At 62.6% G+C, this 16,963-nt stretch overlaps 6 protein-coding genes across 6 annotated transcripts; 3 read left to right on the top strand and 3 right to left on the bottom strand.

Moving 5' to 3' along the window:
* Positions 1–392: 392 nt before the first annotated feature.
* Positions 393–5,102, top strand: LOC62_05G007039 (uncharacterized protein; the record flags this gene model as incomplete). Its single annotated transcript, XM_062773563.1, has 17 exons — positions 393–946; positions 1,007–1,049; positions 1,103–2,252; positions 2,354–2,480; positions 2,519–2,561; positions 2,601–2,620; positions 2,671–2,878; positions 2,931–3,060; positions 3,122–3,190; positions 3,240–3,324; positions 3,394–3,526; positions 3,572–3,668; positions 3,707–3,935; positions 3,976–4,005; positions 4,065–4,228; positions 4,278–4,480; positions 4,532–5,102. The coding sequence occupies exons 13-17, from the start codon at positions 3,752–3,754 to the stop codon at positions 5,100–5,102; spliced, it is 1,152 nt and encodes a 383-aa protein (XP_062629547.1). The 5' UTR covers positions 393–946; positions 1,007–1,049; positions 1,103–2,252; positions 2,354–2,480; positions 2,519–2,561; positions 2,601–2,620; positions 2,671–2,878; positions 2,931–3,060; positions 3,122–3,190; positions 3,240–3,324; positions 3,394–3,526; positions 3,572–3,668; positions 3,707–3,751.
* A 266-nt stretch (positions 5,103–5,368) lies between these two features.
* LOC62_05G007038 (uncharacterized protein) lies at positions 5,369–6,442 on the top strand (the record flags this gene model as incomplete). The annotated part of the gene is made up of 1 exon (XM_062773562.1): positions 5,369–6,442. The coding sequence occupies one exon, from the start codon at positions 5,369–5,371 to the stop codon at positions 6,440–6,442; it is 1,074 nt and encodes a 357-aa protein (XP_062629546.1).
* Positions 6,443–6,582: 140 nt separating this feature from the next.
* Positions 6,583–7,859, bottom strand: lovD_8 (Acyltransferase LovD; the record flags this gene model as incomplete). The annotated part of the gene is made up of 2 exons (XM_062773561.1): positions 6,583–7,637; positions 7,673–7,859. The coding sequence occupies 2 exons, from the start codon at positions 7,857–7,859 to the stop codon at positions 6,583–6,585; spliced, it is 1,242 nt and encodes a 413-aa protein (XP_062629545.1).
* Positions 7,860–8,145: 286 nt separating this feature from the next.
* HNM1_8 (Choline transport protein) lies at positions 8,146–9,934 on the bottom strand (the record flags this gene model as incomplete). The annotated part of the gene is made up of 8 exons (XM_062773560.1): positions 9,855–9,934; positions 9,766–9,818; positions 9,599–9,719; positions 9,264–9,513; positions 8,926–9,198; positions 8,626–8,836; positions 8,414–8,566; positions 8,146–8,366 (listed from the first exon to the last, which is right to left on the bottom strand). Exons 1-8 carry the CDS (start codon positions 9,908–9,910, stop codon positions 8,146–8,148), a joined length of 1,338 nt encoding a protein of 445 aa, XP_062629544.1. The 5' UTR covers positions 9,911–9,934.
* Positions 9,935–12,324: 2,390 nt separating this feature from the next.
* Positions 12,325–14,626, top strand: LOC62_05G007035 (uncharacterized protein). The gene is made up of 8 exons (XM_062773559.1): positions 12,325–12,644; positions 12,683–12,770; positions 12,806–12,858; positions 12,947–13,032; positions 13,087–13,120; positions 13,158–13,272; positions 13,311–13,590; positions 13,636–14,626. Exons 1-8 carry the CDS (start codon positions 12,495–12,497, stop codon positions 14,495–14,497), a joined length of 1,668 nt encoding a protein of 555 aa, XP_062629543.1. The 5' UTR covers positions 12,325–12,494; the 3' UTR covers positions 14,498–14,626.
* Positions 14,627–14,845: 219 nt separating this feature from the next.
* Positions 14,846–16,463, bottom strand: ilv5 (putative ketol-acid reductoisomerase, mitochondrial). Its single transcript, XM_062773558.1, has 3 exons — positions 16,324–16,463; positions 16,109–16,197; positions 14,846–15,967 (listed from the first exon to the last, which is right to left on the bottom strand). Exons 1-3 carry the CDS (start codon positions 16,450–16,452, stop codon positions 14,986–14,988), a joined length of 1,200 nt encoding a protein of 399 aa, XP_062629542.1. The 5' UTR covers positions 16,453–16,463; the 3' UTR covers positions 14,846–14,985.
* Positions 16,464–16,963: the final 500 nt, after the last annotated feature.

The raw sequence follows: 16,963 nt of genomic DNA, 5'->3' as shown, positions 1-16,963 counted from the left end.
CAGCACGAGGTGGTGCTGATTAGTGCTATTCTGGCGAGAAGAGGACAGAATCGGATCCAGCTAGCACGCCGTTTGTTGCCCGACCCGAAGTGGATTTTTGATCCGGTCACTCCGCGTCACTGTACCCCTGTGCTGCTGCTGTCCCTGCTGCCGCGCGGACCACTTCCTGCCGGCCTAGGCGAGCGAGTTGAGGGTCAGTCGTCGAGGGTGGGCGGCGGCGGCGGCGGCCTGATTATACTTTTGCCATCTCTCGCCCCTTACCTTGCCGCCTCGGGCTTGTGGGCTCTCAGTCTATCACGCGCCGTCCGTGCCGAATCTCAGTGTCGTGTCTGCACATTGCGCCGCCGCCGCGGCGACTCGCAAGTGTGTGAGTGCATCATTTGCAGTGTCGACTCAATTGCGACGACAAAACAAAAACACTACGCGAGACAAGAGAGAGAGACACGGGCATACCTCGCAAAACATCATCTTTACACTCCCCCACCCTACACCGGCGATTATCTCCGCCGGGCCGACGGTTGGCCATCTTGCTGCTCCAACGCCCCACCCCTCGGCGCGCCCATCCATCATCGCCTCACTCATCGTCGTCAGATCGCCATTCAACAAACCTCCCTCGAGCTTAGCAACCTAACGGCACTGGGCATCGTACACCCCCTTCCAATACCACGCTAGCCCAGTCATCCCGTCGACTCGGACTCAACCCGACTCAACTCCCTCAGGCCCGTTCCCCGGCCCGCTGTCACCCCCCTCGGTCCCCTCGCTCCGAACCAGACCCACTTCGGCGACTCGCGTCGTCATATGTTGATCGCGGTAGCGCTCCCAGGCGCATAAAGCATAAACCCACACACCAGGACATCGCCTTTGGCGGTTCCTCTTTGCCCTCGCCGCTCGCGATCACTAACCATGCCTTCACCCCCCGAACAAGGTCCCGAGAAGAGGAAGAGGCGTGAGTCGCTGGCTCGCGCCCGCCAAAATAATGATAACAAACAAAGCTGACACGGTCCAGGTCAAAATGTCGCCTGCGACTCCTGTCGTCTTCGTCGTGTAAAGTGAGTTGGCCCACACACGCTGCACTTGCACTCGTCCTCACACCGCTGCACAGATGTGACATGCTGTCCCTCCTGACCCCGCCCGATGCCGACCCATCAAAGGCTGTGCCCCCGCTGCACGTGCTCGTGCGCGACCACCCCGAGGTGTCCTGCTCAAACTGCATCTCCAAGGGCATCAAGTGCACCACCAACCAGATTGTCAACCCGGCAAAGCCCAACAAGGGTGGCAAGCGCATCGAGGAGGCAAAGAAGATGTACGGAAGCGGGCTCGAGGCTTCTTCAGCCAGCGCCAGTGGTTCCGCCGAGGGCACCCCCCACTTTGCCTCCCAGGTTGGCGGCGGAATCCCGCACAGCGACCGCTCGAGCATCGACAGAGGTGACAGCGGTCTCGGCATTGGCAGCAGTAGCAGCGGATCAGCCCAGCAGGGCTCCTCGTCCAACGCTGCTGACATTGGCGGTATCAATGGCACCGGCTTCTTTGGCGAGCAGTTCAGCTACGCCTCGCTTACGCCAAATGTCGCCCCGCCCGCAATGTACATCAACCCCGAGTCCACAGGAGGCCATTATCTCGCTGCAAGCTGGGGTGCTGCTGGCTTCACCCCAACGACCTTCCCGTACGAGAATACGTACCTGGACAGCAGCAGAATATCAGGCGTGAGCTCGCCACTCCCTACTACCGACATGAGTCTCCAAGCCACTTGGGAGGCTCTGATCAACCCCACTGCCGCGCCTGTCATGTCGACGCCCGTACCAACGTCCCTTCCCCCTCCGCCTCGCACATCGTCCAACGTCCTCCTATCGGCTGAGAATCTCGGCTCGTCGTCCTCGCTCAATCTCTTTGAGACGGACCCCGCCAAGTTTCCCCAGATTGCAATGGACCGCGTGTTTGACCCCCGCTCCGACCGCTTCGTTAGCAGGAGCGCGGGCAGTGGCAGCCTGTCGGCCTCGGTCAGCCCGGCACCTCGCCTCTCGCCGCGGCCGGAGACAACGACTCTGCGGGCCATGGCAGAAGCACAGACACGAGAGCACTCGATCGAAGGGGATGGGTCAGGCCCGCTGGTGCCTTCCAGCCGGCGCAAACGGCAGCATTATGACGATGAGGACGACGTCGTGGAGATCATTCGCATCAACGACCCCGTCGAACAAGATCCTTGGCGGATCTGGGCCCCTCCAGACGCCGTTGTGCGTTGGTCACAGGCCGAACAGGTAGGCGAGCGCCTCGCGGACAGGGCGCTGGGTCTTGAACTCAGTCGGCACCTCGTCAAAGTATTCTTTCAGGCCGTCCATCTGAACCTCCCTGCTATCAGCCCCGAGGCCTTCTACATGGAATGGCAGCGAGCTGGCGAGCGATCCGATCGCCTAACGCCCGCGCAAGAGGTCCTATGCGTGGTGATGGAAGCCTGGGCTGCTCGGTTTTCGGACCACCCAGTGGTGAGTGGCGTTTGCCCCGGCACGTCGCTGACATGCAGATTCTAGGCGTCGACCCATCGAAAGCTCATACGGTCCCCAAAGGTACGTCCATGGCGTTGCTGCTGACAGCTCACCGCCCAGTGATTCTTGGAACTGGTAGGGTAGGTCTAACGATTCGCCACTGAATATACCCCCTTACTAAGCCCACCAGATGGTCCCAGGATCCCAAGCACGCCAGCATTGGGGCCGCGCCCGCCTCAAGGTCTGTCTCGCCCTGGCCGAGCGTGCCCGTAAACTCATCGATCACTACGGTATTCTTCGAAAGCCCTCGGTCACGGGCGCCCAAGCCCTCACCCTCTATTCCCAGCTCTGCCACATGTCAGATACCAAGGACAGCGCCCTGTCCAACGTTCTCGAGAGTAGGTCGACGCGTTGGGGATGATGACCGCATTCCCTGACACTCCTCCCTAGCCCAAATGATTCACTCCATCATCATCGAGCAAATGAAGCACCTCGAACTGATGTGGGACTCGTCAGGGCAGATCCCCGTCGAGCCCTCAGAGCTTCCCATCAGTATCGGGCAGCAGCGGATGAAACAACGGTGAGGGAGACAAACTAGCGCTCGGCCGTACCCGGGAGTACGTCGTTCTGACATGCCACAGTCGTCTGTTCTGGACAATGATCGTTTCTGACGCCTTTTGGGCTGCCGGATCCGGGTCTGAACCGAAAGTGTGAGTTCCGACCAAGCCCGAGCCTCCCGAACACCGCTTACTTGAACAGCCCCGACGAGGAGATTGAGGCGTCAGCAGCGTGGCTGCTGCGCGTCGAGGACGGTCTCCCGCCATCTACCTTCAAGGCGCTGTCGGTGAGTTATGGCCGCAACGGCCAAACCAATCCTCCCCACTCCCGCCCGCGTTGGCTAACAGTACCCCAGTTCTTCACGTCAACGTACCACCGCCTCGCTGTTATTGCCCGCACTGTCGCACGCAAGCTCGCGGTGCCAGCCAAGCGACCTGGCCGCGTCGATGTTGCTCAGTTCTGCAACACCTGCCGTGCCGTGTGGCGCGATGTTGTACGTGGCTCAACGGCGTATCGATCCCGTGGGTGCTAACCGGCTACCAGAAAGACGTCTACCGGGACCTCAACACTCGAGTCGTGGAGCTTCTCGCAAGTTGTGCACACGAGCTGCTAGGTTTCTCGCCCATTCACGTGAGTACACATGTCTTCGACACTACTGACTCGCGCAGTATCTCTCGGCGCTGAGGCAGAGCTGTCCTTTCATCGTCCTGATCATGCAGCAACTAATCCACGATCAACTGGCGTTCCGAAAGACACTGTCGGAGGCATATCTCCAATCGGATGCTCGTCCTAGCCACACGCGGCCCGAGCTGGAACAAGTTGCGGAGCTCGAAGAGCTCAATGTGCAGAGTATCGACCTGGTGTTGTCCCTCACTCGATCGCAAACCTATATGTTTGAGGTATGATTGTGGTAGACACGCATGAGCTGACCAGTCACAGTCGATCCAGGAAACTGGCCTTGTCCAATGTGAGTGTCTTGCATGCCGGATAGACATTTTTGCGCATTTTTTGCTCACACACTGCTAGCTGCCTCGGTCATGATCCGTGTTCTCCTCGCCATTGCCCAGTTCCTCTCTGAGATCCCTACAAACGAGCAAGGATACCCCAGCAACACTCCTGGCGGCAGCGGGTGGACGTGGGAAACGAAACAGAAGGAAGTCGGCTACTGCACCGCGGCTCTTGCACAGCTTGTGAGTAATTTTTGGACTTTCTGTAATCATGCTCGTGCTAACTCCGCAGGGATGGGCATGGGCCGACGTCGGCGACGTTTTGGAGCAGGTCATGCTCACCATGGAGCGGCTCACTCCTTCGCCCGAGGTTCTCGCGGCTTACGCAGCGAAGACAAACCCCGATGGCTTTGACCATGTGGCTTTGCAGGTTCAGCGCGACAGGGAGCGTGATGCGAAGGCCGTGTCCTCAGCCATGACCTTCTGGCCTCCACTGTAAGTTTGAGCTCGCTCCACTCTAGAGGCTGTGATTGTTGACCCCGTCAGCTCTGTACCAGACATCGTTGCCGACTGGAGCAGAACAACGTCCAAGTCGCTCTCGCCTCCAGACAACTTCGACACCAGGTATACTTCTGCGCAGAATGATGCCGCGGCAGCAGCATCAGTGAAAGAGCGGATTGCGAATGCCCTTTCGTCTGAGCAGGTGGCACACCTCTCTGACCCAACTCTGGCAACACACTCAGTGTCGGACCCTGCTACGAACCACTTCTACGCGCAGGGTCCATACATCCCTGTCAGCAAGTCTCTCCGTACCCCGAGCGCGGCCAGCGACACTACGTCACCAGGCCAGACCGGTGGGACCTCGGCCAAGGGTGACAACCGCCCTCTCATCCTCACACCGGGGATGATGTGGGACCTCGACATGCCACCAATCGACGCCGCAGCGGAGGCTACTGGCCCTGGTTCGTCAAATCGGCCCAGCAACCTCAACTCTGGCCCGCTGGGCGGCCACGCAGTGAACCCGAGCATGATCTCGACATCCGGGGTTGGACTTTCGGCCGAGATGGAGTCGTTCCTCGAGAACCTGGTCAAGGGGGGTGGGTTCGGGGCGAACTGATGGAAGGCGACAGCACAACTCCAAGAAAAAAAGCACTGCGGTGCTATAGAGTGTAGTGGTACTGCCTGTAAAAGGTGCAGCCCGGTGTATATTAATTGTACAGTTTTGGAAATGAAATGTGGCCTGTAAGTGTGTTGTTGGGAGGTTGCTGCCACAAACAACTTTGAACGTCACCTGTGCCTGAAAATCAAAACCGAGTCACGACGTCACATATCAAGACTCACCCTCCTCCTCGTCCACCACCATCATCGTACGCCAGCCTGACCATGGTCGAGCGGGCTGCAGGGGATTCGAATGCGGTCGCCTCCCAGCGCTCGGCTGGGCGACGCGTCGCCGGTGCGGTGCTCGACGCGTCGGCCTTCCCGCACATCCTGGAGCGCGTCACCGCGTTCGCCGATCACAACACGCTCCTCGCGCTCCGGGGCACCAGTCGAGGGGGGTACGACGCGGCCGAAGCGCGGCTGTTCGCGCACGTCGTCCTCAAGATCCCGTACGATACGAGCGTCGCAGACAAATACAACGAGCTGCACTGGACCACTGGTGACGGGCGCCGGCTCCCCGGCTTCCCGGTGCGCACCGACGCGGAGTGGGCGGCGCAGGTCCAGCTCGGCGGCGTGCCGCGCGCGCTCTTGGCCCTCGCGCGCGTGCGCGTGCTCGACCTCCACCGCGTGCCCGAGTGCCTCGTCGCCGCGCTGCCCCCGCTGCTGCAGGTGCCGACGGTCCGCGTGCTCGACATGGTCGGCGCGGTGCGCGGGCTCGCGCACACGCTCGTCGTGTTCCCCTCTGCGGGCGGCACGTCGTTCTTCGCGCCCACCACCCGCCGCGTCGTGCACCATGGCGGCGCGGACAGCTGGCCGACAAGGTACCTCGTGCGCGACGACGGGGCCAGCGGCGCCGGCGCCGGCGCCGGGCCGCCGCGCGGCCCAGTGTCGTATACTCAGCGCAGCGGCGCGGCCCTCGCCCGCCGCGACGAGGTGCTCGTGTTCGGGCCGCGCCGGCCGCGGGGGTGGAACACGCCAGGCGACGACGTGTGGGGGTGGTCCTCGATCGGCGTCGAGCTCGGCGAGGTCCTCCGCACAGGCAGCACTGTCACGCTCGTGGGGTACGCGTGCGGCGCGCGTCCCCGCGCCGAGCACGACTTGGTGGACGAAGTGCGAGCGTGGCTCGCTGGCCGCGCGGGCTCGTGGTTCACGGGCACGACTGACGACCCCTTGAGCGAGGAGGACGCGCACACGCTCGCGCACTCGATCATGTTTGTCAGCCGCGCGCAGTGGGAGGCCGGGCTGGGCGAGCATCAGGCGGCGGTGTTTGAAGTGCCGCCCGAGTGGGACGGCACGTAGTGCGCACGTGCGCGAGCGCGAGGGCAAGCTCACGTACATATGTGAGTTGGGACGCAGACCCCAGCCTGCTGTCGAGTTTGCTGGTGAAACACACCGCTGTATGGGTATGCATACGCCCTGTTCTTGTACACACACATGGCCTACACCAGCGCCTCGTACACGAGCGTCTCGAACTCGTCGACGACCTTTGCGAACGGTGCCCACTCAGTCTCGAGCACCTGTGTCCCGCAGAAGCCCGCGACGCCCGAGGCGGGGTCGATCCAGAACCGCGTACGCGCGGCGCCCGACCACGCGCCGCTGCCCTTCTTGCGGCCGAGCGCGCTGTCCGCCTCGAAGATGAGCAGGCCGAGGCTGTGCGCGACCGCCGCGCCGGTCGCGTACTGCGCCTGCGTGATGCCTTCAAAGTGGGCCATGTCGCCTAGGTCCTTGTACACCTGGGGGTGGGACTCGCGCGGCGGCAGCGCGTTGGTGAACACGCGCGCAAAGGCCTGCGTGCTCAGTGCGCTGTCTTTATGCTGGCACCGCAGGATATGGCTCATGAACGCGAGCCACGCGCGCACGCTGCCGATCAGCCCGGCCCCGCCGGACTGGAGGACGACGTCGTCTGGCTGCCACGTCTGCACGGCGTGCAGCGCGTCCGTCGGCGCAAAGCCGCCGCCTTCGGTGCGCGCGTACATGGTCGCGAGGCGCGCCTTGACCGCGTCGGTCGGGATGAAGGTCATGTCGGCGCGCGAGACGCCGGCCGGGCCGAAGATGTGCGTGTGGAAGTAGTCCTCTAGCGAGAGGCCGGACACGCGCTCGACGAGTACGCCGGCCCAGTTGAGCCCGAGCCCGTAGACGTACTTGGTCCCCGGCTCGAAGAGCAGCGGGATCGTGATGCTCTCGACGCCCGCGCGCCGCTCGAACCACATGCCGTGGTGCGTCGCGGCCTCCCACTTGGCGAGGAGGGGCGACGCAAAGTTATACGCCAGGCCCGAGGTGTGCGTGAGCAGGTGGCGCAGCGTGAGCGACTGCGTGCGTGGGGTCGTGGTCACCTCGCCGGCGTCACTGACGGCGGTGAGGATGCCCTGTGCCGCGAGCTCCGGCAGGTGTTTCTCAATGACAGCGGCGTCGTCAAACGACAGCTTGCCCGCCTCCTCGAGCTGCACGCACGCGATGGACGTCACGAGCTTAGCCATCGAGTAGAGCTGGAGCACTGGGGGTCAGCGGGGTCCAGGGGGCCGCACGCACTCGTGTCGCCGTCGACGTCGCCCAGCTCCGGCTTGTCGGCCACCCGCGGCCCGGCGCCAGTGAGCGAGAGCACGCCGTCGGCCGTCGCGACGCCCGTCAGCGCCAGCGGTGCGCGCCGCGTGCCGACCACGACGTTGGTGAATGCTTCCAGGCGTTCCTTGCCGTTGGCTGTGAGGGACGGGGCCATGATGCGTGAGTGGGTCAGTGGGTGGTCGCAAGAAGACACTCAGACTCGACTCGCGCTAGCAATGACGCACATGACCTCTGCGCACCGACTTCGGCATTCATTCCGGCTATGTGATAACGCGATGCGGGGAAACGAAATGGGACGCGGCATGCTTGGCACGGAATGGGAATGCACTCTGGCAGCAGCACTGCATGTGGCGAATGCTCAAGGTCACAACGTGTTCATTGGGCCATCGTACAACTTAATTCGCGCATTAGATACTTGGTGGCATCCTCGCACTGCATCCTCACGCCTCCTTGGCCGCCGCGAGCCGGTCCTCGAGGTCGCCCGGCCCGTGGAAGTTCTTGCGCCCGTCAATGAGCCACGTAGCGCCGCTCATGACGAGCACGACGCCGAACACGACCACGGCGTAGTTCATCGTCGAGCCGGACACCGGGCGGGCGGGCGGGAAGAGGAAGCACACGGACGTGAGGGCGAGGAAGGCGAGCGAGATGGCGTTGATTGGGCCTGCGGGGTGTAAGCAGGGGCGATGGGTGGTGGTTGGGCACACTTACGCCTTGCACGCCCCAGCGACCAGGTGCGCGAGTGCCCCGCGAACGCGTTATCCCCGCGTACGAAGATGAGGAGCACGGGGACGGCGTAGGACGCCTGCAGGAAGACGACGGCGGACGCGATGATGCCGTTGAGCGCGACGGTAGAGCCGAGGTCTGGCGGGGTGTGGCGTTAGCCCTGCGTGCGTTTTTTGTTTGAAACACGTCCCACTCACAGATCAAGCTGATGACCACCACCCACACCGTGACGAACATGATCGACCACAGCGGCACGCGCAGCGTTGCGTGCACGGGGGCGAGGAAACGCGACAGGTGGCCCAGGCCGCGGTCGCGCGCAAAGCTCATGACCATGCGCGAGGAGACGGTGTTGACGGCCTGGATTGAGAGGAACATGGCGAGGAGGTTGAACATGAGGAGGCAGGTGGCCTGGGTGGTGTGTCAGCGAGCGAACGCGAGCGAAGCGAGCTTGAGTGGGAGGGGACACTGTGCCTCCCTTCCCCCACCCCGCCACTCACCCCAGCCATGTGCCCCGTAGCCTGGTAATAAATCTCCAGCAGCGGGCCCGCAGGGCTCGTAAGCACGGCTGCAAAGTCGCGCAGGCAGAAGAGCAGCACGATGGTGAAGATCCAGCCTGTGACTGCCCCGAGCCCAATAGCCAGCACCATGACCTTCGGCGCGTTCACCGCGGGCGCGGGCATCTCCTCGACCATGTGGCTTGCTGCGTCGAAGGCCGTCAGGCCGAGCGTGGACTGGAGGAGGCCGAGGATGAAGGCGAAGCCGTTTGGCCACTGGTTGTGCGCGCGCACGAGCGTCAGCGAGTGTGTGTGGCGTGCTATCTTCCTGGGCTACTCACCCCTGTCTCATTCGTAAACTCTGCAAAGACGGCCTTCGCAGGTTGGTACTCCCCCCTACTCGTCGCCAGCAGCGTAACGCACACGACGACGATCCCGACCATGCTCCACGCGCCCGCGAACCGGTCGAGCGCGGGGAGGATGCGGATGCCGAACGCGTTGAGGAGGAACGTGAGGCACCCGAAGGCTGACATGACGATGAAGGTCTGCCATGGCGCCGTGGCGAACGTCTCGTGCCAGAAGGATACGAGGCTGTGAGTGAGCGCGAGGGCGAGTGCGCGTCAGCGCGGGAGCGGGGGGTGCGTGGCATTGCCAGTAACAGGGCGCGGCGACTCACCCAAGAACAAAGTTTGTGCAGAACGCACAACCCGCCGGCAGGAGCGTCACCCACCCCGCGCACGCCATCCAGCCCGTGAAGAAGGAGAGCGAGTTCTTGAGCTTGTGCGGGGCGAGGATGTCTAGTGGTTGTCAGCCTTGCTCTCCCAACCCACCAACACAACTCACACGCCCAGTCGTACTGTCCGCCGGCCATCGGGAGGACATGGCAAATCTCGGCCCTGGCGTCAGCGTTGGGCCTGGACTCCAGCGCCTACATCGAGATACCCGTCGCCAGCGTGCCGATCGCGCTCACGAACAGGCCGTACACCATTGCCACGGACCCGCCCGCGCCGAGGATGACTGGGAGGCTAGGCCGAGTGTTAGCCAGCGCAGAGTGAGGGGGTGGGGTGCGCCACTTACGAAGCGGCCCTGGAGGGAGAGGCGGGTTAGTGCTCTGTCGTGTCTGTGCCACACGGTCGGCAACTTACATCGCTATGGGGGTCAGTACACAGGATTCGGCGCGTATCAGGCGGGCGTGGCGGCCGCACCTCACTCACCAGTCCAGCTATTGATCAGCCCAAACGCCAAACCCAGCATCGCGAGCGGGGTAAAGTGCCGCTGGAGCTCAGCGCCGCGGTCGATGCCATCGACGACATGGTGGACCGCCACGCTCGCCCCGGCGTCGGCGGCCTTGACTTCGTATGGCGAGTGGTCAGAGCTTGGGGGTGTTTTCTCCATCCTGTGTGTGTGTGTTGGGGGAAGGGGGGCGAGGACAAGACCACCGCAACCACCAGATCCCAACACATACATATACCTCACATTGTCCTCGTCCTCTCGACAGTGTGCCTGCGGCATATCACGCCCACGCCCTAAGCGACAGCCAGTACGGCCCGCCCGGCTTCTGCCCCGATGTCCAAGATAGACATTTACCCAGCGATAGGCGCTGCACGGTGTCCGCGGCGGCGTCGACGGATGCACCGTCGTTACCAGGATGACGATACCCTGCCCCACACGGCCTGGCACTTATCTGCCTCGCCCGCCTAACGCTGCCTACGGCGGGGCGGTTTGGCCGTTGGTTCGACGATGCTTTATCCCAGCACACATCGGCGTTTGATTGTGCAGCGGCGTGCAGTTACTGGTTTACCCGGCCCCGTTGTTATCGCTCTCGTCTGCAACGACATCCCGGAATGGCTGGCCGCCGAGGGAATGCAAAGACCACGCGGGTGGAGCAGCTGACGCAGTCGGCCAGGTCAGGTGCCTCTGGATCCAGAGCTGCCCGTTCCAGCAGTGTGGTGCGGAGTGAGCTGCCTGAGCTGGGAACGCGGTGATTCAGTCGGGCGCAGCCCAAGGTCCATGCCGATGTGTGGCGCTTAGTACTCGGCTCAAGTAGCTGCCTCGGCACGCCGCGGTGCGCCGAGTGGGGTACCGGGTGCGCCTCGGTGCCATGATGACCGATGAAGGGCGCGTTGTCGTCGGTGACAGACAGCGCGTGTGGCCGTGCTGCGCAGGAGCCTGAGCGCCACAATGTCAACGAGGCGGACGCTCGGGCCTGCAACCGAGAGTTCATGTGATCAATCTCGGCTGGAGACGGCAATGCAGCGGAGCTGTGCACGCTGCTTGTTGGAGGATCGAGAGCCCCCCGAGCCACCAACACGAGCGTCTTTTGTTTGTTCTTGCTGCCTGCCCTCCGTTGCAGAGGTCTCACTCATCCCAACCAGCCAGCCAGACGCGCTGCAGTGTTGTTGGCTGAAACGCGTCATGTTCCCTGCTGCGTCTATTCAAGGTTTCAGGGCGCCGCAAGCGGTACTAATCGACGCTCGAGCTGCTACAACCAAAGACGCGCGCCAAGAAGGAAGGCCAAGGAGCGCGTGTGCGGGGGAGTGTGCTCCAGTGTTCTGGAAGTGCGAGAGTAACTGTGAGGGGCACCAGCGTTGGACCTTGGTGATGGCATCGCTTGCTGGCCCACTTACATTATTATTATCGGCCTTGACTAATAAATGTGCGGTGTGTTTCGCACCGCACTGCAGGAGCTGCAGGGACGGCTGGGGGGCGCGGAACGGGCTGAGTGGCCGTGAACGACGCCTCGGGCGTCAGGCGCGTCAGGATGGTCTGACCACTGGCCACTGGGCTGGCTGGCATTTCGACAACCTACAGGTGTCGAGTTGCAGGCCTTGCAAGCTCTTTACATAGGCGTCTGTCTGCGCGATCTGCCTCGATCTGCCTCGATCGGCTTCCCCTCCCCGTGACTCGAGCTCGTGCTGTGCTGAAGAGGGGCGGGAGTATCTGGTGGTGGTCGTCGTGATGCTGCTGCTGCTGTTGACTGCTAGGCCAAGTGCCTGAGGGATGGTCGATGCGATGCGACCTTGTTGCCTCCGTGCCGCCGCCGCCGCGCCCACCGTCGCCTGGCTGCTGCGGCGCCGTGAGGTTTGTTGGTGCTGTGCCAAACCGACGCAGAGATTGAAGCCATTGATGCACAGCATGCAGCGTGCAGAGGCCTCCTCTCCAGCCCAGCGTGTCCATGGTCGCGGCGTGCGGCTGCACCAGGCCGCAACGGGCCTCGACGCCGACACTCACTCACAGCATATGCATGATGTCTGTGTCGACTTGGATGTATACTTCCAAGTCACCCACCACATACCTCCACCTTCGCCTCCCCCTCCTCCCCTTCCTATTTTCAGGGCCTTGGCGACTACTACTTGTTCTCCCTCCCTTTGCGACCCTTTGTTTCGTTGTTTTCATCCCCCGACAACGACGGCGCGACAAACGACAAACGACGTCTCACTCTCATCAACGAGCAAGTCTCGCCGACGACATCGCAACCAAGACTCTTACGCGATCATCACTGTAACCCTCGCGCTCAACGACGCACACTGGCCCCCCATCACACCGGCCTCCGGTACCTTCCCCCTTCCCCCATGCGCTCCCTCCCGCTGCTGCTCGGCCTGGCGGTCGCCCAGCGCGCCGCAGCCTTCGTCTTCACCGTCGACGGCTCTACGGTTAACGAGTGTGGACAAACGCAGTTCAACTGGACTGCCGGCACGCCGCCATACTACATCACTGCTATCGTGAGCTGCGTGCCGCTGCACCGTTGAGCTGACCCCAGGCCGATTTTGACACGTCGGTCAATCAATCGATCCCAGACTCGGCGATCAACAGCAACGGCGGCGGCTCATACCAGTGGACTATGCCTTGTGCGTCGCGTAGACGAGCCTGACTAACGCCCCAGATAATGCTGGCAACCGTACTGTGTTTATCATGTCGGACGCGACCGGGTTCGCGGTGAGTACTACCACTACGACGATTGCGACGCCGAGGCACGGCGTCACGGCGTCAACCCGTGTCCCCGTCCCCGTCTAACAAGTCTCAGACTGGCGGCGCATCCTTGCTCTACACTGTCGGCCCGCGACCAAGTGGTGCCAGCTGCCAGCTGCGCAATAGCAATGTTGCGTGGACGTGAGTCGCCCAGACAAGACGGTGGTGGCTGCAGCCCTGACAGATGCTTCACAGCTTTGATATGCAGCCGGGTAACAATAACCTGCCGGTGAGGTTCCACTGGTGTTTCAACCGCTGACGCGCAGCAATGCGGCGGGCTGTCCTTTACATGGACCAACCAGGCGGTGGGGCCCGTGACCTTCACAGGCGTGATCCCCGGAGGCCAAGTGTTGCAGTGGACTGCGTCGGGCGGCAAGACGAGTGAGTAGCTGCGGTTCGACGATGGCTGACGCGCGCAGCCTACAATGTCAATATTCGCTCTGGCACACAGGTACTCTTCGCCGGGTGGGACTCGCGAGGCAACCAAGGGGGCACAAGCGCGCTCCAGACGGTGACAAGCGGCAACTCAAACTGCATCAACAATGACTCGCCGAGCTCGACGCCAGTCCAATGGACGCCTACGAGCACTGTCGGCGCCCCCACGGACATTTCAAGCTCTAGCAAGAAGCCAACGACGACTTCTGCTTCTCACGGAGTTATCATTGTTACAGAGACAGCGCTTGCAAGCGGTGGCCAAGGGTGAGTGGCAGGCCGGATCTTCTTCTCGTGCTAACCGGCACACAGATTGTCGACCGGAGCCATTGTCGGGATCGCGATCGGCGCTGTCGTCGTTGTGTGTATCCTGCAGGCCATTATTGTGTGGTGCTGCTGCCGGCGCAGGGTCAGCGAGCACATGGCCAGCCGGCGCGCTCAGCGCGCCCGCGCAAAGCTGTCCAAGGCCGGCGATGTCGACCTCTATGACCGCAGAGGCAGCAACTACCCGTCCGAGAATGCGGCGGCGTGGGGCCAGAGATGGCGCGACGACGAGGCGGCAAGCAACGTGTCCCCGTTCATTCCCGCACCGAACCGCACTTCGGGCTTGACAAGTGGCCACTGGGAGTCGAACACCGTCCACACCTCGCTGCATGACCCGTTCAACCCGCCACCCATGGACACGGGGTACGACTTGTCTGCTCGCCCGTCGTTCACCGACGATCGCACGAGTACCAACGAGGGATCAACGCTCCCCCCGGGCGCGGGTTATGGCTCACAAGGGCATGCCAGGGACGAGGTGTACGCGGGGCGGACGGCCGAGTCGACGCACGGCGGACGAGGGAACGAGTCTGCGTATGGCGGGCGAGGGAACGAGTCTTCCTATGGCGGGCGGGGGAACGAGTCTGCGTACGGCGGCTACGTTGCCGGCTCGTCGAGCTCTAGCAGCGGCCGCCAGGCCGCAGCGCTGCCACCCAAGTCTGCGCTGGCGCTCGCGGCGCTCAACCCCGATCCCGTGCGGCAGTCGTTCCAGTCAGAGCACCAGCCACCATTGGAAGCCCCGCCCGGCGGCTTCAGGCGGCACGAGGATGCCGGTTCGCTCACCCCCACGTCGCAGGACGCGCTGGTGATGGAGGACTTGCCGCCAACATACGACCCCGACTGGCATAAATGATCCATATCTTAAATATCGGACTCTGCACTAGCAATGTAGTATATAATATCGTACACGCGCGACTGGGTCGCATGGCATGCGGCCGAGGTCGCACACACTCTTTTAGCACATGTATGACTGGGATGGCAGTGGGTGGGTGGGCGCCGTGGGGCCAGTCTCGGGGCTCGAGTCGGCTACCCTCCATACGCGTCGGCACGCTGCGCGGCCGGTTCCCGCATCCCGAAGTGCGATTGTGTTCGTCGGGGTACTTGCTCGGCGCTCCGCTGTCTGTCGTCCCGGCGACTTCGTTTTCTCTTGTCCGTGGTCAGTGTGGCCCTCACAGCTGTCTTCAGTCGTGCTCTGCTCGAATTGTTCGCTATGCTGCATCTGCATCAACTAGTACAAAACCCAAATGACAACGGTCCGCTGTCCTTTTGTGGCCTCCGTCTGCTACTAATCCAAACGGGGAGAGTGCGGTGGTGAGGGAAGTGTGTTACAAGATCAAGCGCTTAGAGCTCGTCCTTGTTGGCGTCAGGGCGGAGGGCACGGACGGTCTTGCCGGCGCGCCAGATCTCCTGGTTGTCGATCTCGTCGAGCTCCTTCTGGAGGTCCTCGCGGTAGGTCTTGCGCGAGTTGAACTCGAGCGAGCGGCGGGTCTCGGAGCCGTCACGGACCGACTTGTAGAGGGCCTCGAAGACGGGGAGGTTGGCCTCCTTGAACTTGGGGGCCCAGTCGAGGGCACCACGACGAGCGGTGGTCGAGCAGGCGTTGTACATGTAGTCCATGCCGTACTTGCCGATGAGGGGGAAGAGCGACTGGGTAGCCTCCTCGACAGTCTCGTTGAAGGCCTCGGACGGCGAGTGGCCGTTCTTGCGGAGGACCTCGTACTGGGCGAGGAACATGCCCTGGATACCGCCCATAAGGACACCACGCTCTCCGTAGAGGTCGGAGTAGACCTCCTTCTCGAAGGTGGTCTCGTAAACGTAGCCGGCACCGACGGCGATGGCGAGGGCAATAGCCTTCTCCTTGGCCTGGCCAGTCACGTCCTGGTGGACGGCGATCGAGGCGTTGATGCCACGGCCCTCGAGGAAGAGGGTACGGACAGTGCGGCCCGAGCCCTTGGGGGCAACGAGGATGACGTCAACGTCCTTGGGGGGAACGACGTGGGTGTCGTCCTTGTAGACGACCGAGAAGCCGTGGGCGAAGTAGAGGGTCTTGCCCTTGGTGATGAGGGGAGCAATCTCGGGCCAGGTCTGCGACTGGGCGGCGTCCGAGAGGAGGTTCATGATGATGGTGCCGCGGTTGATGGCCTCGGGGATGTCGAAGAGGTTCTCTCCGGGAACCCATCCGTCCTCAATGGCCTGCTTCCACGACTCGCCGCCCTTGCGGACACCGACGATGACCTTGACACCCTGGTCACGGGCGTTGAGCGACTGGCCGTGGCCCTGCGAGCCGTAGCCGATCATGGCAAGGGTGTCATCCTTGAAGAACCTGTTGAAGCGGTTAGCCAACTGCTGCGATTCGAGTGCGAAAAGAATCGGCGGCGCCGGAAGGGAAGAAAAGCGCGGATAACTCGACAAGTTTCCTGAACCTTGCTGGCAGCCGCCGAAAAAAAAAAGTTGGGATACTCACTCCTGGAGACGGCTGGGGGGCCAGTCAGCGCGCTCGTAGACGTCCTCCTTGGTGCCGGCGAAGTCGAGGGTCTTGACACCACGGGTGGCCTGTGTAGTGTCAGTGCGTGTTTTTGGTAGTAGGTAGCATGTGGGTCGTGCGGCGATCCAGAGCTGCGTGTACCCTAGGGCGAGTCCGGGGGTGTGGGGTGGGGGGGAATTGGGATCGCGACTTACACCGAGACGGGGGGCGACGGCGGCAGCGGCCTTGGGGGCGTTGCGAGCGAGGAGGGTGTAGGAGCGGGTAGCGCGGGGGGCGGCGCGGAGAGCGGCGCGGAGGGCCTGGGTAGAGCGAGCAGCAGACATTTTGTGATGGGTGGTTGGGGGTGAAAGGAAGTCGGGAGTTCGTCTTTTTGAATGGTCGGTGTATGGTGGCAGCGGTTGCTCCAGCGCTCCAGCTACCCGTAGCGCATATCGTGACTGGTCCGATTGCCTCACCCGCGAGCAAGGGAATTGGGAAGAATCTGGCCAATGGTAGAGTGCCAATTTTCGGCCGAAACCCCGTGATTGGTGGCAGATCGACCAGTTTGGCGGCCACCAGCCAGCCAGGAAAGCTAGCCTTGACTGTTCGACTCGAACATTGCAGGACACAGAGCTGCTATACAGCGAGGCCAGCGCGCCAGTGAGGCCTACGTCTACGCGTCTACAGCGCTAATGCACCCTCCCTCCACGTGCTAACAATCCTTGATATCCGAAATCACAGCGCCTAGATGAGCACGTCTTGCTCGCTTGGGCCAGGCAGCCGTCGTCTGATTGACCGAGAGCAGGGGCCTGGGTGCGAGCAACTCGACACTACGACTCGGTATGTAGATTGCCC

This window comes from Vanrija pseudolonga, chromosome 5 (assembly GCF_020906515.1).
Source record: "Vanrija pseudolonga chromosome 5, complete sequence".
NCBI classification, from domain to species: Eukaryota; Fungi; Basidiomycota; class Tremellomycetes; order Trichosporonales; family Trichosporonaceae; genus Vanrija; species Vanrija pseudolonga.
This window is presented reverse-complemented; position numbering and strand designations above follow the sequence as displayed.